Raw genomic sequence first — 27108 nt, 5'->3', positions numbered from 1 at the left:
TTTAGTAATACGAGCGTTACAAAGTAAAGCAAAAATCTATCATTCACAGCCACGGAATTCCAGCATTTTTCTGTTTAATTCTTAATCTCTAATTTAGAGAATATTGGGAACGAAATCACGAGTTGACTGCGCTGCGTTAAACTTTTTTCTTTCAAATGAACCCTTTCCCAGCTAAAAATTTTCTCATATAACGACGAAGAGTCGCAGAGCATAACCCCATGCCACAGTATTGCTTTTTGCTGGGTTATCGATAAAACAGAATAACAAATGTGACAAATTTAGTTAGGCTTTTGCGAACCAGGCAGCGTCTAATTTGGAAGGCTGCCGATGTGAAATCGAAATCTGTGATACCCAAATTGGCGATGGGAGTTACTGAAAATTTCCCTCTCCATTACACACACCACTGCAGGAGTCGCGTGTGAGGTCGGTGCTTCGGGCCACTTCGGACAGCTTCGGAAAATCAAACGAGAAGGCGAATATAAAGTGAACCTTACTTTCTCGCTCTTGAAAGTGAAACATTGTCCACGTCGCGGGTAAGTGGCATGAACCATGTGCGATCTTCTCGATTGTCCAAATATTTTCACTTCTCAGTTTACAGTTCAAAGAGGACTCTTAGGTATTTTACGAATACTGTAATTTCTTTATACAAATTTTCGTTTATAAATATATATTTAAGACATAGGTACGTACATTTGAACTTTTTTCTCTGTATTTTATCAGGGAATTTCCACTGCTTAGGGCCTAGATGCGGCGTCGAAACACGCATAACGTTTCTGCGTGTGTGTGTGATCTACTACATTTGCTTTCTTGTATGTTGTACGTGGTTGTGTGTGTGGACGCAGCGGCTGGCCGCAACGTCAGACACGTTATTCTAATTTTCTGTAAACACACGCACATATATATGTATACATATTGTTAGCTTCTAACACCTAGAGTGTGGATTATAAAGCTACATTATTACTGCGATAAATGTGAAACAGGTGTCTTTTCAGATACTTGATCTAAATATTCTTAATTTAATGTCTATTTAATTTTGCATAAAAGTGAAGCAATACATATTCTGCATAATTTATTTATTTTATGGCTCCAAAAATTTGTGATGTCTCGAGCATCTTGAAGACTAAATTCGTTACTGCCCCCTTTTATCAAATGGAAAAAAGAAAATATTTGAGCAATTGAAAAGATTGTGTGTGGCTCGTGTAGCTTGCCGGTAACTTGAACAGTTGAATCTTAGCGTTTCAAGAGCGAGAGAGTAAGAGCCACATCTGCCTTCTCTCACGGCTTTCTGCAGCTGTCCGAACCGCCAAGCTCACATACACGTGGCTTGTATACTAGTGTGTGTATGATTTCAATTTGGAATCATAGAGTGACTCCATCTCGCCATCTTTAGACAGCCAAGTGTCTGTAGATAATACTATTCCTATAACGAACGCTGTAATAGCAGATACCGACCTGTCAGTCTCGAAAAGTCGCATGATTGCAGTACCCCATTAAATACAAGTGGCTTGAATTCAAGTAATTTGACTAATCTGAACAAGGCTTAAAAGTATTGTTTTACTTGATTTGAAATATTTTTCTAAGCTTGAAGTCACATTCAGGTCCTTTCAACTTTTCCTTGCCTTGAAAGACACATAGATTGATGTGCCATACTTGAAAGAAACAAATTCTTAAAATACTTGAATACAAATGGTTTAAAAAACTCGGGTCACACTATGGATTTGTTATAGTACGTAACCTGAACATGATAACATATGTATCACTTTGGATATTTTGTGCATTTTTTGGATATTCTGTGTTTTCTGTGTCATTTTACACATTTTTTTCTTTTAAATGCATCAATAATTAAGGAATTATTATATTAATTTAATTGATGCAATTAAGGGATTAATTACTTCAAAGATGATCAGTTTTATTCCTAAAATGTTGAATTCCTAATTAAGCATTAAATATTTTTTTAAATATCTTATTTAACAAACATGCATAATTTATTCATCATAGTACATAAATATGTACTAATATATATAATTTTTAATTTTTTAAAAATTAACCATTGATCATTTGATTTTGTGATAAAATTGAAAATCTCACAAAAAATGAAGTTGATCAGTTTGGCTTTTGAAAGATTCATTTGTGATTCGAAACTGTGTAGATTACTTTATAGCAAAAAATTTAGTATTTACTAGCTATAATCTCATGACTTGTTGCCATCAATGAGTTTATAGACAGCAATTGATCTTCCGAATTGTTACTAGTAATGAGCTTATAAAGTGTAATTGATATTCACGACATTTTATCAGCTATAAGTTTACAACGTGTGAAACATATTACGCCTCTGTGATTACAGTCATACTCTATATGTATGTATACAATTTTGAACTTGTTATTGCTTCTGCAATTGCAGTCTTTAGCCTTTATAATTTCACGACTTGTTAATATCAGCAACGAACTTACATAGAATAGGAGACGTCTTTCAGAATTCAATTCATACATTAGTCATTTATTTTGATTTTGTGAGAGTGGAAAGTGAAATAAAATGTGAGAATGCTTGCGAAAGATAAGGAAAAGAGTGATGAATCTATAATGAGAAAGTAATGCAATGCATGTGTGTATGTTAATGATACGTAAATATTTGTTTAGTCAAAAGTAACGCAAACGGCAATTTTCAAAAAAACAGCAGAGATAATAAAGATAGCGATGAAGTTACAGTGCGCAAATGCTGTATAGTATTATTTCGTTATTAGCTATTTACTATAGGTATTTGCTATAACTTAGAATTGTTTTGAGTAAACAAGTTTTAGTTGCATGCACTCTTGCTTACAGTTTAACGATGCAAAAGAGAACTATCAGCAAATGAGCCTACTCCAGAAATCTGTATCTTATTATAAGTTTATTATTAATGAAACCTGAATTTATAATGAGAAGACACTGTACCTTGAAATACTTATTGTTAGCATGACGTATGCTCCATTGTAGCTTTATTTCGAGATAAATGAATTTGAACGTCTACCGAAGCATAAAGGCTGAACAGTATTTGCTCGTTATAAACTCATCGCTACTTCCACCATCTCGACTTTCCTTCTCAGAATTACTGTCACTTTCCTCTGCGCTTAACTTTGATAAGACAAATATAAATTATTGACGTATGAATTAACCCCGCGTGTCTCTTACTTTCTACAATCCTGTAGTCGATAATAACTTGCGAGATTATAGCGAATAAAATTCACAGCGTCACAGGCCTACAAATTTCGCTTTGTACAACAGGACTACAAGAAATTTTTAACTAAGATGGGTGATACCCATTTCGCCAGTGCTCTCAAATTCGTCACCCATCAGAAATTCAATAATTCATAATTACAATCGCAAAATAACACTAGTATAAGATTTTTAGAGAGAATGTCCATTGTTTTACAGCGTTTCAAACAAAAATTACAATATGTTGATGAATAATAAGCATTTCTGTGAAACGTAAGGAGTACAAGATGACTTACGCAAAACTCTCTATTTGGTAAGTCTTGTCTTGTCTTGTATGCAAATTTTGTACTAGCTCAGACAATTCTTTCAATTTGACTAGTGAGCTCTGAAAAAGAATTCTCTTAGACCAAATTGACAACCTTTTCCCCAACGACATGGACAAATTACTATACCCATATAAGTAAGCAATTTCGCCAGTTGCAGTCTTTTAGGTACTATTTTCTTCTAAACTCTAATAAAAAGTCCTTTTAATGGATAATATTTTACTGTAGCTGTCAGATAAGATCCTAAACTTGACGAAACATTCAATAATTTCACTACACATGTATTTAGAAATATTATACAACGTTTTAAATGTTAGCTTGGCGAAATTGGGGTCACCTACCTTAATTGCAACCCCTACCCATGCGACTCAAATCTTAACAGTGTTCTGCATATGCAGAAACTATTCTTCGATCCAACAAGAAGAAAAAGAAAAGCTGAAGAAATATAGCAGCCGGTCCTGCTGTTGCAGAAAGTGCATCACCCCCTCGAAATCGTCTCATGAATGCGCTTAAAAACTTCTCCCGCGGTTTCGCAAAGTTTCTTGAATATTTAAACAACACTGGCGACTTCGAAACAGAAAACGAAGTACAGGGTGTGGCTGAATGGAAGAGGGGGGGTGGCGAGTTTCACGAAGAAGAAATTACTTCGTGACAAATGCGAGTGCGCACCTCTTGAAACCGACGGTAGAACGAGTAATATCTCGCATCGGACTGGGCTTTGAGAATTTAAGGCTGGCTTTCATTAAAAGATCGTGTAGTACTGGTTGTGCACGCTAGGCGTGGTAAATTCTAACTTTTACCCGTTTTCAATTACATACCTCGTCTCGCGAGAAAATCGACTTTGCTGAAATTAATGACCAGTGATGAATTGCGGTGCAATTTTAATTGTAATTGGGATGGTTGTCTCATTTCGATGCTGGAAGCATTTTAGGGTGGAGGGTATCAGAGATATTTGACATGATAGGCATTTCGTTGTTTGATTAAGATATAGTAAGAAGTAACAATGAAATCTTAGAATAGCGAAAGTACTATTAGTGCTATGACAGTAGATAATATTAATACTTCCTACGTTGTTTCTATGTTGTTTCATTAGAATATGTTAAAAATATTATCAGTGTAGTACTATAACATAGTAGTTGAGTTATTAGTAGTACTGTCACTGTCCAAATTCCTGATCAATTAGGGCTATTCTTATAACATTGGAAATGTACAATTAATAGTAACACAAAATCTAAAAAAAATTTTTCTGTATATGAATAAATGCTTGTTTTTTCATTCTTATACTTTGAAAATTGTTATAATTTTCATAAGCTGTAGTAAACGTTTATTTCATTGCGTTTCGACCTTTGAAAAGGAGTTACATACTGTACGTGTAATTTTCGTATTTCTCAGTTCTAATTATTAGTGATATTATTTTTAATTTTTATTATTATTATTACTTTATATTATAATAATTATTGGTATTGTTATTTTTGTTATTTATTCTTATTTTATTTTGATGCAATTTCTCTTGCGTCTCAGATTTTCTTTATCCATCTTGGCCCTTCCCCTGTGTTCTTGAGAAACTCTGTCATTGAAATCTTATTGTTTGTTCTTTCTATAGCTTCGCACTCCTCTATTAGGTGTTCCAGTGTTTCTGATTTAATTTTGCATATCCTGCATACCTTATCCTCTGTTCTATAATTTTCATAAATATTACAGAAAATAGCAATTTAAAGCAGTAGGTACTGTCATTAACCAATTCTTGATCACTAAATTCACCTACAAGCCCGATCTCTAATCAAAGCATATTTTTCACAATTCAGTAAATTATAAACATTGTAAACGTTCCCAAAATAACTTTAACTTTTCGCAACTCAATTTTACACCGGATGACAGTGAAGTGACGTCAATATGGGAAAAACAAAAGACATTGAACTTCTACATTTATTTTCATGGAAACGAGGTTTATTACAAATTTTTTAAACTAATTTAGCATAGTTAATGATTTTATTTTTTACAAACATCTATTATTATAAAGACAATGTTATGTTTTAGAGGATAAAATGATCAGGAATTGGGACACTTTGGTACTTTTAATATACATTTGGGTACTTTTAACATATTCTGTATTAAGATAAAAAATATTTTGTGACAGCATAAACTATCATAGAAGTACAAACTAAAACTATAAAATATGTACTAAAAGTATAAAAAGTATTTTGTGTTATTTGACGAACACAAATATAATAGTTGATTAATAAAATAATAGAATATATGCGATAGTAATCGCAAAGTACCTTTGTATAATTTTGGCTTTCGCGATATTCTAATCCCCAGAAAATTAGTAGAAAATTCTTTTGTTAGCTTGCTTACGATCAGTAGATATGAACGTACTTCTATGTGACACTACATTTTCCTGTAAGATGGCACTCACGTAGATTCCACATAAACTTCAATAACGATTATTATTATGAATAAGCATTATTAATTAAAAAAGCTTCTCTAAGAAAAATTTCTCACGTCAAAATGTAATAACTACGTTTTCAAGAGATACGTACTCTACATATAGTACGAGCTGAATAATGAAAATCAGTATGCCTTACTTTTTTCATAATGAAAATGTTCATTATAAATGCAAATAAATTAAGAAGTCTAATACTGCCATAAATGCAGTACCAACTTCCTCGATATTTTGCAAATCAACAGTATGCAGCCAACTGTATTAATTCATACTGTATCTTATTAGAAAACAAGATCAAGGGTCAAGGACGTCCTACTATATACATAACGAATGATTGGCGTAATAACATATCTTCAGCCTCACACCTTAAAAGTGAAGTTTATCGTTAATTAATTTCCCTCTATTAAACCCATCTTACATTGCACACAATCTCCCCACAATTCACCACCTGTCCCAACGTCTCAACCTTCAACAAAAGAAGAGCTGGAATGAAATTTCATCAGGAGATCTCGGCTGAAAAATCACATCGCCAAATATTCAGTGAAACCTCCCTACTGATTCACTATCTGCTAGAAAACGTCGGACTTTGTGAAAGGTAGAAGCGTAGCAGGGAGATCAATGGAATCATCCAACTTTCAGCTGCAACGCGTGGTACGGTTTCACGCATGTAACACCTCGACTGATGGGCAAAAAGGAAACCCTGCAGGGGCTCGGCCGCCATCGCATCGCAGACACCGTTATGCATGTCGTGTATGTGCGAACGAAAGGGACATACCCGCGGGGAATGCAATCGTCGAGCGAGAAAATCAGCTTTCGCAGCGGCTCTCAATTAGACCATCCGACGGAGAGTCGCTCGGACAGGCAGGCTGACCTGATTAAACACCCGTTCCCTTTCGCGGACATTTAAAATATGCTTCTGCCGATTGATATCCGTTAGTTTACGGCCTTACTACTTACTTCTGCGTTGCCTGAAAGCGTGTATGGTGTTTGCCCAGAAATATAGCGTGGTAAATCGAGGCATCGAATGGAAGTACCGCTTAATATAAATAGATAATAATAACTGCGAGATTCCTGTCACTTCACTTGCCTTAGTGCCCCAACGTGTTTATTTTACCGTTTGATTAACTTTACGACCACTCTATATCTCAGGATTAACTATACTTAAGCAGCAATCAAATCAGCGCATCTTGAGGTTTAACCACGAAGGACCTCTACAGAGGCAAAACTTCTCCTTTTGGGGTCCCAATTTCTACAGTGCATGTGTCTTCAGAGAATATCATCGTGAATGTAACTTCAGAATTTCGAGGTAGCAATAGCTGAAATCAATTTTGTAAGCCTGTATAGATATTAGGATTAGGGCATCTTTCGACGTCTTCATTTTGTTGGTCTCATCCTTTAAAATACTTCGTATTAATAAAGAAGTAATATGAGTAAAGGATGGATTCAATCTGATAACGAGAAAATAACCCGGGGCCCTTAAGTTTTATATGTAAAATCCTTTAAACGCAGCTCCATCGCTATTTCAAGTTCTTTACCAGAGCTGTTCATGTAAGTAACCAGGGATCTTGTATTTTTTATTATTGCGCCTGTTGCCGTAAACGGTTTTATATTTGTATAGTCTCTGCAATTTACTGCTGCTGGAACTGCAAATCGGGATTATGAATTTCTAAAACATTTATATCCTGAAGCTATTACAATTGCATTTCTTTTTATCTTAAATAGGTAGTTCTATGAAGCTAAATGATTTAGAATTTAGAGTAATGATCGTACTGCGATTATTTATGAGATTGTACTTGATAGAGCCCATTCTTTTAAACATATTATTTTTTTCTGTAAATGTGAACTATTTTTGGGGATGAGAATAAAAAGTCAGTAAAAAATTGTTCGTCATTTCGTCAAAGCAATTTTTGGTTGCTGTTCCATGTATTTTGAAGAAATTCCCGCTTGTTATCTGTTTGCATTCAGATTGCTAAAAATCAAACAAAAAAGGACGCGTAAAAAGGAAACTAGGAAGCAAATGTTGCTTCAATCTAAACGCTTTGTCATCCGATTCGTAACGCATTGTCGCTTTGAAACTAAAATAAAATTCAAGTGTTCCTCGGATTATGTTGCGTCAGTGTGAACGAAGTGTTTCTATGAGTTGACGTTTGTTGGAAACGTTTTGGAACATACACCGAGAGGAGGCAAGGCGTCCCTCGTTGCTGCTTCAATGGAGATAGTTTTATACTAGAAATATCGTTGCGTTTTCTACTGTTTCTTCAGAGTCTCTCTTTCACGTTATCCAGTGATTAATAAATAGTGATAAAGATTATATGCTTCCAGAGAATTAAATGCGTTGCCTGTACAGAGCACTTCAAATTTTGGCATAAGAGTATCAAAGGCTCTAATACAAGTTTCACTTTCGTTTAAATCTTCTATTGTTCGACTTCAGAACACTCATAGTAGAAATTCTATTGCTGCGACAAGGGTCGCCCAACTCGTTATTAACAATGAGTTTATAGATCGCAGGAATTATGCTTCCGAGATGGATATCAACGATTTTTGTTCGTCTAACTGAAGTTGAAAATGAAAAAAAAAAAAAATGGCAGCAATTCCGCAAAGAAAAGTATAAATATAAATGAATCAAACAAATCTGGTAGAGTTGACTCATTAGTGCAATTGGAACTTCAGTGCAAGGGAAATTAACTCTCTACCCACACGATTAAAAGAATTTTGTTCGATAGAGATTCGTTTTATTACACACAATGGAATATGGCCTAGAATACTGCAACATGAACGACAATTTGAGTGAAGACAAAAATTTATCGTTTTTAGTTTATGTAATTATATTGACATTATTCTTAACAATTAATGAACAAGACATCAAAAAAGAATAAATTGTTGAAGCCTCTTTTAGGTTACCTACTTTAACTTTTGAGCTGTTTCTTTAACTTTAACCCTCCCACTCCCACTGTACCACAAGCGCTTAATACAGATACAGTACATACATGTGTCAACTTTGAAGTACATTATAGGTATATTAAATATTAGAAGAGAGACAATCTCTCACATAATAATCATTGGCTTCGAAATTATGATTAAACGAACAGTCCATTTTGACAATCAAGTGATCATAAACAGTAGCGAATGAGAGCACAATTCATTCAGTGAATCCATAATTAATAGATGTAATATATTAACGTTGAACGTTTGCCCAGTCAGGATAAGAGTAAGGAGATCCGTCAAGTTTATTTGGATAATGCCAATAAAATGAGCAACGAGTTTACAACGCGTACTCAATATTTTCCTGGCATTTGACAAGCGAAAATCGCGGTAGAAATTCCAATTTGCATGAGATCGATTCGCCTTGCTATTAGGGGGTCAATTGAAAGTCGTGCGTGGCGTAAACTGTGACCCGGCAACGTCGACTGGAATGAGCAAAAGAAACGACACCATATGTGACCCCCCCACAGAGAGGGAAGAACGCTGCAACTTGATTCAACAGGCGATGGTGATAAGAATATGGGCCTGAATCACACAGCCCTCTGCTGTCAAAACTGATGGTGATCGGGAGGTAGTGTTTTCGAAAGAAAATGAAGAATACAATGCTTCGTGAATGAAATTAGAGAAAAATGGGAAACACAGCGCTATGTTTGGAGTGAAACAGGATTACATAGGCTTGGATTAAGGGGAGGATGCTATAGCTCTGGGTCTCATCCCTTAAGGGGCCTCATTTTTATATACAGAAATAGATTTCTGCAAATAGTTAAGAAAAAAATTATTTTCGATTTATCAAGGTTTTTTTTAAGTCACATTTACTGTAGAAATTCGGACTTTACTTTGGTACAAGGATTGAAAATAGTTGTTCTTTATAAAATACTTTTAAAAAGTAGGAAATATTTCAGTATTGTATCATCCAATGAAATCTTAATCTGGCCCTGGGATTACATATTTATTAGTGTCAGCGATTTCAGAGATATTATTCTCTGAGATTATTATATCTATTTTCAGAGATATTATTCTATTATTAAAGACGAGCTTAAATGAAAGGAAAAACGAAATTTTTTAATTATATTTCTTTAACTTACTGTTTCCCCAAAAGTGTTTGAATTACTGCATAAATAATACACATACACAGTGTCCTATTATGTTTTTGATGCGAACAAAATTTTAAAACGATCTTTGATTTTTTAAAACATTTTTCTTTCAACTCTGCGGTAAGATTATCAATTTATGACATATGGAATTTTCATGGTCAACTAAGGCCATCTAAGGTCACTGAAAATAGCTCTAAGTCTATTTTTAAAATATTACAATGGGACGTTCTTGTACATGTATATGTATATTATTTTTTATTGTATATCTATGAGTTATAAAAGCGAATCCGTACAAACCTATCCCTTATTAATATTACATTACACTATGTTCTATAAATAACAACAATAATAACAAGATTAAAAGTACAGTAGCTACATTAGTGGATATTATTATGTAATATCTCAATACTTTCACTTAAAGTTTTCTTCACTTTCGTCGCACCCTAATGCTCGTATACGTTTTCAATTACTAAAGTACAGTAGAACTCCATTGTATCTGAACTCCGTTTTTCTGGCGCAATGTCATCACAATACACGGTTTACCGAATACGTTATTCGGCAAAATCCAGTTATATGAAACTTAACTCCAACTATTAGAATGAATAAACAGCTAGGTAGGAGATAATCCGTGGGCTCCTATTATTCGACAGATCCAGTTATCCGATCAACCTTGTCCCGCGACCATGTTGGATAAATGGAGTTCTACTGTAGATGAAAGTGAAAAGAGTCAAGAATTAAAATGTACTGATAACATGATACATTAAATAAAGCACTATTGCAACTATTGTAGTTACGCTCTGATTATCATTCTTGGTATTTATCTTTGTTATTTATTAAACACGTGAAACAATGTAATATTGATAATGGCTGATGAATCAATGGTTTATTCAAATTAGAATATAAAAGGGGTTAAATAACGCAATTATTTGGTTGTACTTGCCATCTAATTCAATTACGAGCTAAAATAATTACAATTTAGTACCAAACTTCTTGAGAAAATGATTTTCCCCAGAACCTATTTCCCTGTAAGTTTATGGTACTATAACATGTGCCATTTTCCACTGGACTTGTCAGTTTTAGTACGGTAGTAATTTCCAATTGTTTGTAAGTTGAAAGCAGTTAAGAGGGATAGCATTCTGAGGCATAAATAAATGAGTAATGTTTTTAGAATTGTATTTCATGGGCAATTACTAGATGAAAAATTTACTTTTTCTGAGACAATATAAATGTGAGAATCAGTTTTATTTTAAAACTGTTTAAAAGTAGAAATATCACAAAAGGCCGGAGTTATTCACTGTTCCTTTCTAGTAGAGTACAATATTAACTGCTGACCATCACATCAGATAAGAACTAAGAGGTCGAAAATAAACAACTTGTTGATTCATAATCTACAAACTATTACGTAGCTTACGATTGTTTTGATACCTCAATTACTTAATTTTTTATAAGTGATTAAAATTAATCTTATGGCGTAAAACCTATCGTTTTTTTTTCAAATTGCGATTGTTCCTACAATCATTACCATTTTCAGAAGATCGTAAACTATATTATAAGTAACACTTTCTACTTTATGAATTAATAAAAGTTTTTTATTTCAGTTTTTTCTTACGTACTTTTTCTTTGTCAAAACTGATTTATACAGTCAAACTGCAGAATCTGCTACTTTTTCTTTTTACAAGAATATTTTCTAAACTAATCATTGTTTTAAAAGAATATTTACAATAGATTTCCGTTTAAAAACCTAAGCATTACTCTGTATTAAGTATACAATTGCATACTGAAAAATCAAATTGAGACGTTTGGAGTAGTAAAGGCGAACTCAACATGTTGATAAAACTTTATTTTATGAAATTGATTTATGGTAGCCAACACACATTCCTATGTATATGTTTTATGAATTTTACGTTCCTTTTGCAGAAAAAGAAAAATTTTGTTGAGCGTTTTCAGTAGTAAGGGTAAATTCCACAGCCCACACTCTGCAAAATCTGCTCTTTCTAGACCCAACCATACCTACACTATCCATGTTTAAATAAAAAGTGGAGAAAATATCTCAGTTTTACTAGTATCTTGTAGGTACAATTATAACAGCTAACACATAAAAACAGAAAGAAAACGAAAAAGGAATTACTGATACATAAAAGTACAATAACTTTTTCTTCTCCTTCTGGAAAATGTTTAAAACGCGTTTTCCTTTAAACATAGCTTAGTTAAATTCTCTTGCTACCCCAAACGCCTTAATTATCTCATCTTGTAATGTAAAACGCTCTAAAACTAAACTTCTAAACGATGATACATCATCGTCTATATCCTGAGATTCCCCTCAAGAAAAGGTAAAACTGAACAATTCCTTAATACCCAGAAGACAAGCTTGAACTGCTTGAACCATGCAGGATTCAACTGATGCAGGCCACCTCGCTCTTAACGATGTTCCTACGCCCAAAGACGATCCATCACAATCTTCGAAATCAACGGCGTTCGGGACAGCCGAGTTCAGTCTAATATTAGCCTCGCACGTTCAAGCGTCCAAACGGTGGTCCTGCGAATCTCTAAGCTCGTGATCGGCGCCGTAACGAGCGGCTGCTTTCGAAACGGGCGCAGTTCGCGGCGCACGGAACTACCTGGACTTCGTGAATGATGCGTTATGTAATGAGCGTTGCAGGTTGCAGGTTAGGCGCGGGCGTCACAGGCACCGCGACCAGCGGCGATAACTTGGCGATATTAAGTCCCAATAACGCTCGCAGGACAGGTTATAGACGCATAGCTATGTGTGCCAGTGAAACGGCCGACGTTTAATGGGGCCTTGAAAACGCTTAGCTAAATATTCGCGCAATCCATGCTGGATTACCTTAGCTAGGGTCGAGCAGCGAATTCACTTGGGAGATCCTGTCTCAGTAGCTTTTTTTATGGAAAAAAATGCTTTGTTCCATTTTTAAGGTGGGGGTTGGTGCATGTGTAGGAGGAGCGTTCAAAAAATTCCTTAGATTTTGAGGGAAAAAAAGTTTATCTATTAATTTATTTACTTGACCAATGAACGAAGTGAAGGAATATGAAAGATATAAACGACTTAATTTGTTTACATTGTTACCTGATCTCATTGTTAGTCTAAACGAAATTTTTTTATTATTCTTCGAGACCAGGCATAGTTATACGCATAGGATGTAAGGATTTTTTGAACGCCCTTCGTCTATTTAAAGTTAGTCACTGTTTAGTGGAAGCAGTAATGGATTCAAACGCACTGCAAGTATTTTTGTTCGATTTAAAGTGTAATTTCGCTGAAGCAACATTATGCGACTTGTGGCATGCCACAATATCTTTTAAGTTAAATAGTGTTTATACATTTTACAATCATTGACAAAGTATTTGAAAAACTGTGTCATGATTTTGTTTAGGAGAAGTTTTCTAAACAATTTTTCAGTTATTGTAAAATATGCATGTATATACAATTTAATTTAAACAGCACTGCGACATGTTATAAATCGCTTAGTGTTGTATCATTGTCAGTGGAATTACATACACCTTTAGATAGCAAGATTAGCAAACAAGCACAAGGTTCTTCCTAAACAACTGAGTGTCCCGTTTACATTGGACAAGGTTTGGTCGATCGATCTAGTTGATCGACTTCAAATCGCTCAGAATCGTTCGTGTAAACTCAATTTCAACCATGATCCTTTCAATTATAGCTAATCGTGGAAACCTTAAAAAGCCATTGAAAAATGTTGAACAACGAAGCTATAATGTAAACCTTTTAGTTAAGCAACTTGAGGTTGGTCGACTGAATCGACCGACAGTTACCTAATGCAAACGTGGCTTTAGGGATACCATGGAAGGTCTGTCACCAGCAGCCACCACCCACACTATCAAACGTCCGAATAAGGACAATTTAGCCCTTGCTCGACAAGGAATCAGAATGGGTACGAAGGAATTCCCTTGATTTCCTAGCTACAAGACATTTTATTCTAGGTACAATTTAAAGGGAATGGGCCATACGTAATTCACCTAACCCAGACCTAGTTCTTGTTCAATTTAGACAGTATGAAACTTGAGCGAATTTTGAATTTACAGATGATAATGTACAAAGCTTTGAAAACTAATATAAGATAACTGAATCAGGTAAGTATACGCAATTTTACCAAGAAATTCGAAAAGTAGAAACCAGAATTGCTAAATAACATTAGTGTAATCTATATACAGACAGAGAGAGAACTTCGGTACACAGTATTTCAACCAAAATTTGCAAAGTGTTATTAAACATTAATCATTTTTATTAAAAATAACGTGGTCCATCTTAGTTTTTTTCGGTGAGTACACTTTATGGTTTATGAACGACTAATTTCAACATAAAGGACTAATATAATGTCACTAAACTTCATATTACCTACATATCTGCTGCACTTGAAACCACAGTTAATTTTTAATTATTTAATAAAATAAAAAGATTATTTTTTGCTCTAAATGGACTACATCATAAATATCTAAATTTATTTTCTATGTATCAGTCTTTTCCATACTTAACTTCCACATTTTCGTTCAATTTATGTTATATATTTTCTAATAAAGTGCAAATATAAATATAAATTATTCATATACCGTTTCATATACTCTTTCGATAATGTATTCTGTATGCAATTTTGCTACATCACAGCAAAGTTGTGTATATCGTATATGATAATTTCGGCAGTTGTATCTTTTTTGCTACTTTTGTTTCAGACTAGTTAAAAAACTGTTTCAAGTATTAATTTATTCCAGGGGTCCAGTAAAATTCTAAACTACATGAGAAATTTGGAAAATTCATTTAGTCGATATTTAGAAAAATTATATAACGTCCTCAGGATTAGAATGGCGTAATTGTATGTGCTTAAAGTTTAAAAATTGGAATACTTATAAGTTTAAAATTATTCGTTTCACTTCACTATAATTTGGGATGACAATTATAAGTACAATGTTAAACATTTAAATTACGAAAGCCTTCAAAATGACAGATACAATAAATTATACTGTATATATCTCCAATTTTTTACACACTTATTCCTCCCTCAGCTAATTCTGAGTATAACTACAAAACATATAAATAAACACTACTTCCATAGATCATGCTCTTTCTTAAAAACCTGTAATTTTGGCATAAAGTTAATAATAGAAATATGTTAACCTCTGTATTAAGGCAATATTCAAGGTTCATTTATCGCGCGCAATGAAATAAAATTGTTTCCGACATATTCGACCCACATCACTACTGATGTTATATTTAATTTTTATAAAAGTAATGACTTTTCTCAAGGGGACGTGGGGAATATGAGTGCTTCACAGACTATGATTGTAGAGTAGTGGATGACGAATAATTGCAGTGTGCAACTGACCTCTGGGTGGTGCTGGTGGAGCCCTCTTCGGGGTATCGTCCGCAGAGGGTGTTCTTTCCCTCATGCTTTCCTGTGAGACCCCTTAAAGCCACCATTTAGCCGAACCCATATGCCACGTCCTCCTGAAACACATGAAACAATAAAATATCTTAATGAGCTCATTCAATGATCCTTTCGTTTAGAGACACCTTATATGTATGTACTACTGTTCCTCAATAAGTAGTGGAGTGGAACGCTCTCCATTCGAGTGAAAGATAACAAATAATTACTTCTGGATACAAGTTCGTCAAATATAACTGCGACTGGACACGTTTGCAGATAAGCGGTATTTGAAGTAACATCTTATCGCTAGTAATCTATTCTTTTCTGATAACCGTGCGACCCAGAGTTCAAACAGTGCATTAACACAGAATTATTTAACAATCGTTCTAGTAGTGATTTAGAATTTAGTGTGACGTCTTTGTTACTATTTATAGCAACAATATCGTACTTCGATAATCGCGAGTAAATTCCTCTACGAGAAATGGAGGAAGGGTAAGAAAAGGGAAATATCGTCGGTGGAACTGTTTTACAGTAGAAACTATATACAAATGAAATCATGAAGTACAAAATGGTTTCATAATTATCTCTGATCAAAAAAAGATTGTTATAATTATAAAACATAAAATGATGCAAAAAAACAGAGATAATGCTATGCTAACTATGTTTATCCTTAAATGATTCCTAATCAAAGTAGAACTCCAGTAATATGCAAATAATGTGTACATAGTTTCAACTATACATTTCAAGCATGAAAAGTAGTTTTACTATTCCATAGCAAGGACGTTGCAGCAGAGGAACAACACAAAACATTGTTCACCAATGATAAGACAGAGTTCGTTTCTATTTCACAGTCTACGCGCGCGCACGTCTGCATCCATAATCAAAGTCAGTGGTGCTCTATTGCCAATCTCCCATTCCAATTACCACCGATTTCCACGAAAGATCGAACATTTAGCGTTACCGAAATGTTGTAGGAACAAACCGCGTGGCTAGGACAAGCTTAGTAAGTTAATGCCTTTGAAACAGTGTTCGTTTGAGCAGCGGTTCTCATTCGACCCGATAGTCAAGGATGGTGCACTCCATCAATGCGATACCAGTAGCAGTTCTCGGCTGCACTTCGCGTAATGGACATAATTACAGCGACTGACGGTCCGTTATTAGACGTGTCGCTTCTTGAGAACCGTAGGAGACCTCGTATCGCCTCCGCAGGGGTTCTCGATAGACCTCTATCGCTGCTAATAGCTATCGAAAACGCGTTCTATATAGTAAACGATAGACGATGAAATTTCAGAGCTTTGGAACCGCTCAAATCTGCACGATATTAGACAAATGGGAATATTCAGAGTGAATGTGTAATATTGAGGATATCGATATATCACTGTACTGTTACTCAATCTTCCAAATGAAAGGGAGTTCTAAAAGATTGAAAAGTCTGTCAAAGATACATCAATTCACAGTATTTCAATGGACTTGGTGAGTTGAAGAAAAGTACAAGTTCACATTTTGAGATATTTGATTGCAACATGTAGTTCTGTGCATTCTACACACAGGGTGTCCTAGTTTTTTTGCAATTTTGCCAGCATATTCTGCACGTAAGAATAAGAAGAAAATGTTGTATAAACATAGACTCATAAATGCTTTATTAAAAAATTTTAATAAAAATACGAAATGACTAGTGATTCATTTGACACAGTACAGGAACATGTTGCCAATTTCTGTTTAATATGTTTACATGAACTTTATCTCAACTTGCCGAGGATGCTAATTTGTAATTTCTGTTGAAATTAATACTACTTAATACCCTGTACAATTGTAAATACGGCGAAATGCATTTCGTTTACAATATGTACAGTTAATTTGCTGTAATTAAGGAATATCAACAAGAAGCTAGTAATGTAATAAATTCAATTTTCTGTAGATGCCAGTCCTGTATTTGTAATAAAGGGTAACATTTTGTAATAGAATTAGAATGCAAGCTCTGTAAACCAACAATATATTTTTATGTGGTATCGAATATAAAAGCAGTCCCTTGTTATTCGTATTTTTGCTGTAGCTTTTTAATAAAGCACTTATAAGCTTATGTTTATATATATTTTTTATTTTTGCTTATAGTACATATTGGAAATGTTTTGCGGAAAAAACTGGGATATCCTGTATGTGTTTGGAATTCAGAGTATATATATATTAAATTCACTTATTTTCTGTACGACATAATATACTTCGACTCTGAGGTTCACATATAGTTTTGAGATTATTTGAAAATATCGATACTGTTCCTCTCTGTAATTTGTTACAATATACGGCGCAGCGAAAAACAAGTACGTTAAGAAAAAGCGAATTGTAGTCGCAGCTGACAAAACATAAGGTAAAAAAGTAGAACATAACGGAAAATCAGACATCACGAAAAGATAAAAGGCATGAAAATGGAAGGAGCACAATACTAGAAGAAGCTAGGGAGCAAAAGCAGAGGAAAGAATACTATAATAGGAACTAAAAGAAGTAGAAATATGACTAGATCTAATTAAACTAAGAAGCTAAGAAAAAAGCATCCTCCAAACTAAGGAAACAGCCAATTTCAGTGAATTGAATTCTTTCAAAGTGATCAAATGAACCTACCTAATTATCTGGAAACAGAGATCTCATATATATTATCCGTTTTAAAATTGAAGTATTTCAGACGTTTTACTGAATTTCTGCTTCTCCTCTCTCCATTTCACTCTCTAAGAACCGAGTACGTAGTCCTTTCGAAACAGGAAATCGATAAGAGGCGACCGAATTTCTCCATGTCACGAAAGTCCCAGCCCACTTCCCCCTGGTGTTACAGAAACCACCGACCAGTTCAGATTAGACGATCTGCCAGCTTGGGTGCATTCGATCCGCTAGCAGAAACTCGAGATTCAGTAGGCGTTGGCATAGGCCGTGCACCAGCCACTTCGAGACGACCCTGGCTCTTCGTAGCTTGGTCCAGAGCCAAGGCAACAAGCACAGCCGCTCCTTCTCGCTCTCTTTCCGTTCCTGAGCCTTCCCCCCTTAACTTCCGCCTACAGAGATCCCCGTTAAATCTCATGGGATTAGGAGACTGTTCGGATGCTCGAGCAGGGTGTTGCTAGGGTAGTCATGATGTTGCTTTCAACAGGTAAAAGTAGATAATATCGTGGTATTCTGGGAGAAACTTCGCTCCTTGAAGCTTCACAGAAAAGATCTTAAAATAGAGGCTTGATAAATCTTTGAGACCTGTGTGAGCTCAGTTCCATGAGAATTCATGCAGTTTCTATACTCTTCTACTTTTTCTTTTTGGAACGTGGCTTTTAGTTACAGTTTTTGTTTTACGAGTTATACCAGGTATAGATTATTTATTATAATTTTTCGGACACCCTATATGTGAGGAACAAACGAGTCGACCCACTCAACCAGCTCTGTGATTCTCCCTGAACAGTTCGGTATTTCCAACAGGTGAAAAAGTGGAAATTCTGGTCGGGCATCTTTAAACACAGCAGTACGACCGCTGCACGAAAAGACGATAATCAGCCCTATGTTCTATAAAAAGGGGAAACTAAAAAGTAGCGGCAACAAAGATCTTACGCTTTACGAATTCCAAACTACCGCTATGTACCTATTGTTAATTCATTCAAAATTAGTGTACCGAAGCAGTAAATGAAAATAACAATTTGAAGTATTTATTACACGTTATTCTTGTGTCTTAAAACCTCTATACAGCTACATACTATTCTTCGGTTTCATAAATCGCGAAGAATAAACGCTTGTAGAGTCAAAGACGCTATTATATTGAAGTTTGTATTGAAATTTGTTAAAGACGAGTTGACAAGGATAAATTGAAAATATATAGTTCCATAAAAGTTCGGTTCATTACAGTTTTCATTTAGTTACGTTCTTTTTGTTAAAAAGTTCCTTGGTTGTTCTCGTTATTTATAGCAATTTTTACAGCGTTTCTCGATTTTTCTATCAAGCGTTGAACTTTATGCAACACATTTCTCGAATACTACCAAGATGTGTTAATGTAATATATGAGATAATGGGGAGTAGAAAAGTACCCAGATGACCCTGCCCAGTCAAATCTATTTAAGTTCAGAGAGGATCATCTCGACGAGTTTTAAACACAGAATCCCTATAAATCAAAGGTTGTCGAGGGTCTCCGTACTGTTTGCCTGGAATGCTGAAACGCGACATTCCAGCGTGGAAAAGTCTGCACTGCACCACTGTTACTGGAACCATTCCATTTTTCCCCCTTTTGGACCGTTCGTCTCGTTCTTTCACAGAAGCACTCTTTAAGTGACCATGATGATATCGATTAAACGCCTCGCTTTCATATTCGTTAAACCGGTTGATGCTGATAAAGTAACCTTCTTTTGCATAAGGGGAACAAGCAAAAGATTTTGGAAAATGCGAGCAAATGTTTTCTACTTCTGTGATATTGAACTAATGTTATTGATTAGTGTTGTTCATAATGGTTTTTAGAAAAGATTCTGAAACAAATGTCAAAGAAATTTTTAAATCTAAGTCAGTAATTTTTTCTTGTAATTTGAGAGGTAGAGAATATGAGCACAGAAACTGGTGGAAGAAAACTCGAAATGGCGTGTAAGTAATGTGGTTAGAGAAATTGAGCAATACGATAGAGGAATATCATTAATAGTATTGCGTGGAGAGTTGATTTTATTCTGACTAGTCAGTTGTGTCACTCACTTTACTGTGTTAAAGTTATAATTCAGACTAATTACAATAAACAATTGATCATATTACATTTTGAAGATATATAACCTGTTTGACCACTTAGTTATACGTACTTATAAAGTACAATCATTTTTAATTCCATAAAATGTAACACCAAACATGAACCAAACTATAAAAACATGAGACAAAATTCTAATTTTTTGTTATTAAAAATTTTGAAAATTTTGTCATGAGAACCACTGTGACTCATTGTCCCGTGTGTGTCATTGGCATCATTGAATAAAACCACCGCTGATGGTTACTATATACCGAGAGCTTTATTAACCACTGTGAGGTGATCGTGCCCACGTTTTGCAACACCGAGTTATTTAGAGTTTAAGCGGACGAGTTTTTGCGCTTCCGGTGGTCAACGATGAAACTCGGAAACTGACAGCAAAGTTTCTCTTTTTTCCATCTAATGGAAAATTTACAGCCTGACCCAGCCGAAATTTTGCTGTTAGCAAGTTCAGCTATGTATGACCATCGAAGACGTTTTGATTGATTACTGCGCAGAGAATTCAGTTAGCACCGGAGCGACACGATTGGACCACGGTTTTGTCGTTTTCTGGAAATATGGCGAAAAGTATGATTTGTGAAGTTTGTATTTGCGTTAGAAAATTTATAACTATATTAACTATTAATTATAAGGACATTTTCAATTAAACAAGGAAGAAGCAATCTGTAATTTGGAAGTTCTGACTGATATCTGTGGTTGTCAGGCAAAATTACCTAAATCACATGTTCTTGTATTCGAGATATTGGCGAGAAGAAATTTTGAGATACATTAAAGTTTTCAATTTAATTGCTGCCTTACCGTCTTGTGTCTTCTTGAACACTTATTTTTAATTAAAAGAATTCTTTGAATGCTTTTTCTTCTTTTTGAAAATGTAAATTTTATATTCTAGATATTAATTAAGGGCTTAATCTAAATTTTTTAAGAATGTTAAATCAGTCGTTCTTTGTAACCAAGAATACAATTGTGCCAGTAATTATGAAAGTGGTCTAAATAAAAAATTGAAGAAAGGTTGCATTTTCTAATGAAAAGCGATTGAATACAAAACAGGTAATAAATCCAAAGTTGAATTTTTTACTTAGATCATTTTCAGAATTACCAATACAGTTTACTTATTTTCAATCATTAAGTACTACTCCTTCTCTATAAAGTAATGAGATATTTAGAAAACACTTTTGCTTATATTAATTTAGTTGATACTTTCACATCTTTTACTTCCTAACGTGTTAATTATTTAGTATTTTTCTCATACTTTATGCATTTTATTCTTGTCCATTTATCAAAGAAAACAATTCAAAGTCCTCGACATATAGCATACAACTTTACTATTAATTAACCGATCACAGAAGTGTACATCATTAACAATTATCAAAGCCATAAACCACAGCATTATACAAAAGCCTATCTTTCATACGCATAAAAATCATTCGAGGCAATTCATGAAGGCTATAAACCTTCTATTCATAAATATCAAGATAATCAGACTGTACATTCTCACTATGCATATGTGAAAGATATAGTTAACAAATTTGCACCTTATTCATCATAAATATTTCATGGAAATTCCCACAGTTCTTGAAGATAAGCTATTCTTTATACAAATTCTGTTTTTTTTTTATGACATATGAATGACTCTTGCTTTTTACGCTTTCTCTCAATTTTACTTTTCATGGAACTTGACTATGAATTATCAACAGTAGAACAACTTTCAACCAATGATAATGTTATTAATCGAATAGGTATGCGGCTGTTCGCGTCACGTAGCGCGATATTTAACAACTATACCTGTTAATCGACGCTTATCGGTGGCTCTATAATTACAACCATTATCGACGTCCATGAAGTAGCTCGGAACGTTAGTAATCGAAACGATACTTATATCTTTCGACGTATTAATCGACGTTAATCGATCTCCAATAGCGTCGATGATGTAGATTATGGGACTCCAACCTTCCTCAACCGATAGCTGCAAAACGTTACCAAAGAAACTTCGAATTCTATATCATGTAACATTGAAATTTTTTGTGCAAAATTGCTACTTTTTATACAGTAAATTGATTGTATTTTAAAAAAAGAGAGATGGTAGCTTGGATGGCCAATTGATCCCATCGAAATTGTAGTTCACAATAGTGGTGAATGCCTTTTCGACCAAAATTACCATACTTCCTCGCTTGTTGCAGGGACATAAACAAAAAGGTAGAATTCTATAGTAAAAACTCTCTTTAAAATGTGCATGTTTCAAAAGTGTTTTAATAAAAAAAAACGAAACAAAAATTTGCACGCCACTTGCACGCTGAAGTGCTTCGAAACGTCAATACCGTTTAGTATTTATTTAAACGTATTTTTAAATACATCAAACAGAACAATATTTTCTATTAGTTAGAAAACTGTGGAGGATTAGTTAATAAGCAGGATTTTAGCACGAACTGAAATTGTAGAAAATTAATGCTAATGCTAATTACTAATTAAAAGGGTTTCCTCGGCTTAATATTCGACTACATTTCTCATGGCACTCGTTGCAAATTAAACGAACTCGGTTCTCGTCAGAGAAGTTAAAAAGTTCGTACAGCCTCGTTCTGCCGAGCGTCTTTTTGCAAAAAACTATAAAAACAAATATCACTACAGCACGTGCCTCGCGCAAGGGTAATTCTATAAGCGTGCCCTGCGTATGACACGAGAATCCGTGTTTAGGGAAACGTCACGCGCAAATACACGTCTACTCTGAGTTCGATGGAAACTCGGGAGACTAATCTGGGGAGAATTTAACTTCCGGCGAACTGTTAAAACGAAATTAATCGACTATGCAGCGATAATTAATCGCTGACATATTCAAAAACCAAAAAGTTAATTAATTCTCTAGAAAACTTGGAGTAATCACTTTGCCTTGAAATCTCTAATAGATATTGAAAAGTAGCAATAAAGTAGTTAATAATGGATATCTAGATTCAATAGATCTTCAGAAAAATTTGAAGGTTTCATTCATTCATTAATGGACTGCAATTAAGAGAATTTTAAATATTTAAACAGTTATAAAATGCATTTTAATATGCAAAAATACAAAATATCAAAGGTAAAGTGTAAATTGGAGTGTTTGAGGCGTGAAACAAAGTTTTATTTGGGATCTATCTCTTTAGCTGCTTCTATAAATATATGTATTTATGAATCTTGAAGAACAAACATGAACAAACCAACGTGAGTTAAAGAATAGTACAAGTCCAGAAACGTCATTTTAAGACATTTGATCCCAACGTATAATTCTGTTCATTCTACATACATTTGTATGCATGAGTCACTCAAATGCCAAACTGATCAACTCCATAAAACAGAAAGCAGGGAAAAGTAACGATGCAATAAATGAGTACTTTAGTACTTTAAAATTCAGTTTGGAGTAAACAACCAAACTAATCTACTATAGCGAATTCTTTAAGAGATGATTAATTTTGTTTTCAAGATATTGTATTCTTGACTCAGAATTTAAACTTTGTCAATGTGGCTTCGAAAATATGTTAAATCTTATCTACCAACCATACAAAGTTTTACTATTTCATGACAGTAAACATAATTATGCAGGAAAATTTTTCAGTTTGTGAAACGTTAACTATTAGTCACGTATTTTGGCGATAAAAATGAAATTTTTACAAAAATTGAAGCTTTCAGAAGGCTCATATAGTTCTGCAATGATTCAAAAGTGCCTAAGTTTGGATGTATGCTGTTCTTCAACTCATCAATTCATACCTATAGATTTACGTAAAAATACACTGTTCACTTATTAGAGTTTAAAATTCATATTTTTTTGTTTTCTAATACTTGGTGAGAAATGTGAATGAAAATTGTAGAAAACAGAACAAATTTCAAGCTAATCAGATTTCATTACGTCAATAGGAGTGGAATTGCTTGGATCCTCCCACTTTGTCACTCGTTACTATGGCAACACGTGAACCACCGCCCTTTTTCGTTAGCTTTCGAACACTGCTGCTGATATTAAAAGTAAATTTCGGGCATAAGAAACAATTCTTACAGATCAAGATTTACCTATACATGTACATACAATACTTCATGAAACATAGCACAATGTTTACAAATTATATACCGATATATCTTTGAATCGACTACTTATGCATTCGAACTTTTCTATCTGTTTATATGGTTCTGACAATGTATACCGATATTTCTAATTTACAACCACCTGGTATATTAGTACATTCACAGGTACATCCCTTGGCACTTTACTATTCAATATTACTAAGAAGAACGCCTAAATTGAAGGAAAATATTGTCCAAACCTCGCTTTTCTTTTATAATCTGCACGATCAGAAATATCGTTTTAAGATGGAGTAGAAGATAATAAATATTTGATCGAAAGTGAAGTGCAAGGACACGTACCATGCTTTGTCCATAAAAATAGACATCATTTCTAAAGACACAATGGCAGACGGCATTGATTCCCAATCGCTATTTCCAGGAATTTCCGCGATCCATCGAGGGAAATTCCGGGTTGGCAATACGTGGCTGCAAAATCAACGCCTAATGAGAATCGAACTCGACGCGTCGGCCATAGTCGACCAGCTCCAGGGCACGTATTTTCTGACATATGCTTCTCCTTGTGTGCACAGCATGCCTGCGTGTGTGTGTGCCAACATAGTGAAAGTGTAGTGCACGCATCTCACGACTCCAATCCTCGAGCCAGATCTCAAATTTTCCACGTTTCATTCTCACAAGTTTTTCTCAGGAAAAAAATTTCAAAATCTGGTTAAATATAATTTTCGTAATGGAACCATTTGTAGAAAGATGGACTACTTGGTTGAAAAATCGCATGAAATGAAATTTTATCGTTGGATTTTATGGACAGTAGAATACTCGCGTATTCGAACATTCATTATCCGATTATACTATGATTTATTACCCATGTATTCTGTTATTATACTCAAAAAGAGTGTTTCCAAGCAACTGACGACTTTTTCTGTTGTAAGTATGTGATATCTACGTACAGTGTATAATTCTTTTTCTCTGACTAATTATAAATGAATTTTGATCATAATATTTGAACACAGGACTAATATTTTACAATATAATAATGGCAATTAAATAAAAATGTATAGTTCTGTTTATTCATATCAAATACAAGATACCTAATTAAAAAGGTTCAAAGTGATGAAAGTGTAATAAGTTAGTGATGCCAAAATGAGCAAAAATACATGATATTAAAATTATACATAACACGTATCTTTTTTAAACAGGAAGTGAAATTGTACTCAGTCACGTACATATGTATAGGTATATATATTGAAAAATTTACGTAATTTAATAGCAACAAGATATAGGACTCGTATTAAATTCTTTGATTTCTATTTCATTGTAAGTGAAATGAAGCTTCCTAATATCAGACAAATGGTTATTCTATTACTCGAAAATTCATTTATTCGATGAGCCATATTTGATTCAGATCATAACTGTTATTTTAGAATAATTATCATAATTACAAAATTGCTCGAATAATGTATGTACCATTTTGGTTAGATGTATTCTTATCTAAATAATTTTGTATTAATTATTCAAACGATTTACTTGAATAAATAATGATCAATTCTTGAAATAAACTGATAGAATAATTCGTACGAACACCAAATAATTATTATTTCGATGAAAATTTTGACTAAGAACAATTTATTCGGACGATTACATACATATTACCCAACTCTAATTGGAACACTTACACTGACTTACATGTACTTACTTCGAAGTACATGTTATATAGATCTTCAAGTTTAAAATTTTGTAGGGTCGCCGACGACCTCAGGGTGTCCAATTCAGACAACGCGATTTTACTGATAATTCTACTGAATTGATAATAAGGCAGTGTTAACAGGATTCCGTATTTTCGCGAAAAATTTTCACACGTATGTCTACTTCCCTCCTTTGTTTATACAGAAATATGTGAACGCTGCCTTCCGTTATTGCTGATTCAGAAGACGACCAAATCGCTTGAACTAGCTGTAATTCTTCCTACTAACCTAAATACAGGAAATTCTACTGTATTCATACATAACAGTCAAAGAAATATTACTCTTTGCAGAAGTAAAAAATGGTCTTACAGATGTGGGAAGAAATTAAAATCAAGGGGATTCTAGCACCGAGCGAAGTGTACGGTGTTCAAAGCAAACAGAGCTTATATTTCGTTTAATCGTCGACCAGGGCAAAATGTTATCTTTCAAAGCGTTGTCACGGCGAGGCTCTGCTTCGTCACGCGACAAAGCTGTACCCATGGCTACTGATTTATTCTACTGGAACGAACACGAGTGCATGCGATGTACTACTACATCATGCGGTCCGTGTTACAAATATGACACAATTTTCCGTTCCGCGGATGGACAATGGAACTTCAACGTCGAACAAAACGAATGTAAAAGCGCTTCCTATCTATTCGTAATTGGCATCGAGCTATCGAGACGAATAAGCAAGATTGAAATTATTTATATTTCATCGGTGAACTATTTCACCGAATTATTTCATCATTCTCTGTAAGGTTGAAATCATGGCGCGTCGATTAAGTATAAATGATCTCACTCGTTACTTTCAATGAACTTAGAGTTCAAGCTGTAGACTGCTTGCAGTGCTAATTGAGTTGTATTTTGCAGTATTTCGATTGAATGTTTTCTAGATCGAAGAATGGATTCTTCAGTCGTTGGGTGGAGAAATGATTTCTTTTTTCGAAATATGAATATGGAGCTTTAGAGCTTAAGTGATAAACGATGGGAAAAAATAAAACAGTCTTATTATTAGTCATTCATCGTGATATCCAACAAATTATTCTTTTAATGGAAAAGAATTAAGAAATTCGATATTGAATACGGTAGTAAATGTTGCAAAAGATAAAAAATTCACAAAATCGTATTTTTAGTGCTTTGTATTGGTATAGTATTTGTACACTCATTAT

At 34.2% G+C, this 27108-nt stretch overlaps 1 protein-coding gene across 6 annotated transcripts in view; it reads right to left on the bottom strand.

Moving 5' to 3' along the window:
• The window catches only part of LOC143181101 (uncharacterized), a 110922-nt gene that overhangs the window by 55223 nt on the left and 28591 nt on the right, over window positions 1–27108 (bottom strand). For 5 of the 6 annotated variants that reach the window (XM_076381326.1, XM_076381321.1, XM_076381325.1 and 2 more), the window contains exon 2: window positions 15392–15513. In XM_076381326.1, the coding sequence (XP_076237441.1) occupies window positions 15392–15455 (64 nt within the window). In that variant the 5' untranslated portion in view covers window positions 15456–15513. Of the gene's footprint in view, window positions 1–15391; window positions 15514–18049; window positions 18140–27108 lie in introns of those variants that run through there. The other variant, XM_076381323.1, reaches the window with a different exon arrangement.

Source organism: Calliopsis andreniformis, chromosome 6 (genome assembly GCF_051401765.1).
Source record: "Calliopsis andreniformis isolate RMS-2024a chromosome 6, iyCalAndr_principal, whole genome shotgun sequence".
In the NCBI taxonomy this organism is placed as follows: Eukaryota; Metazoa; Arthropoda; class Insecta; order Hymenoptera; family Andrenidae; genus Calliopsis; species Calliopsis andreniformis.
Note: the sequence above shows the minus strand (reverse complement) of the source record. Positions and strands in the feature narration are given on the sequence as shown.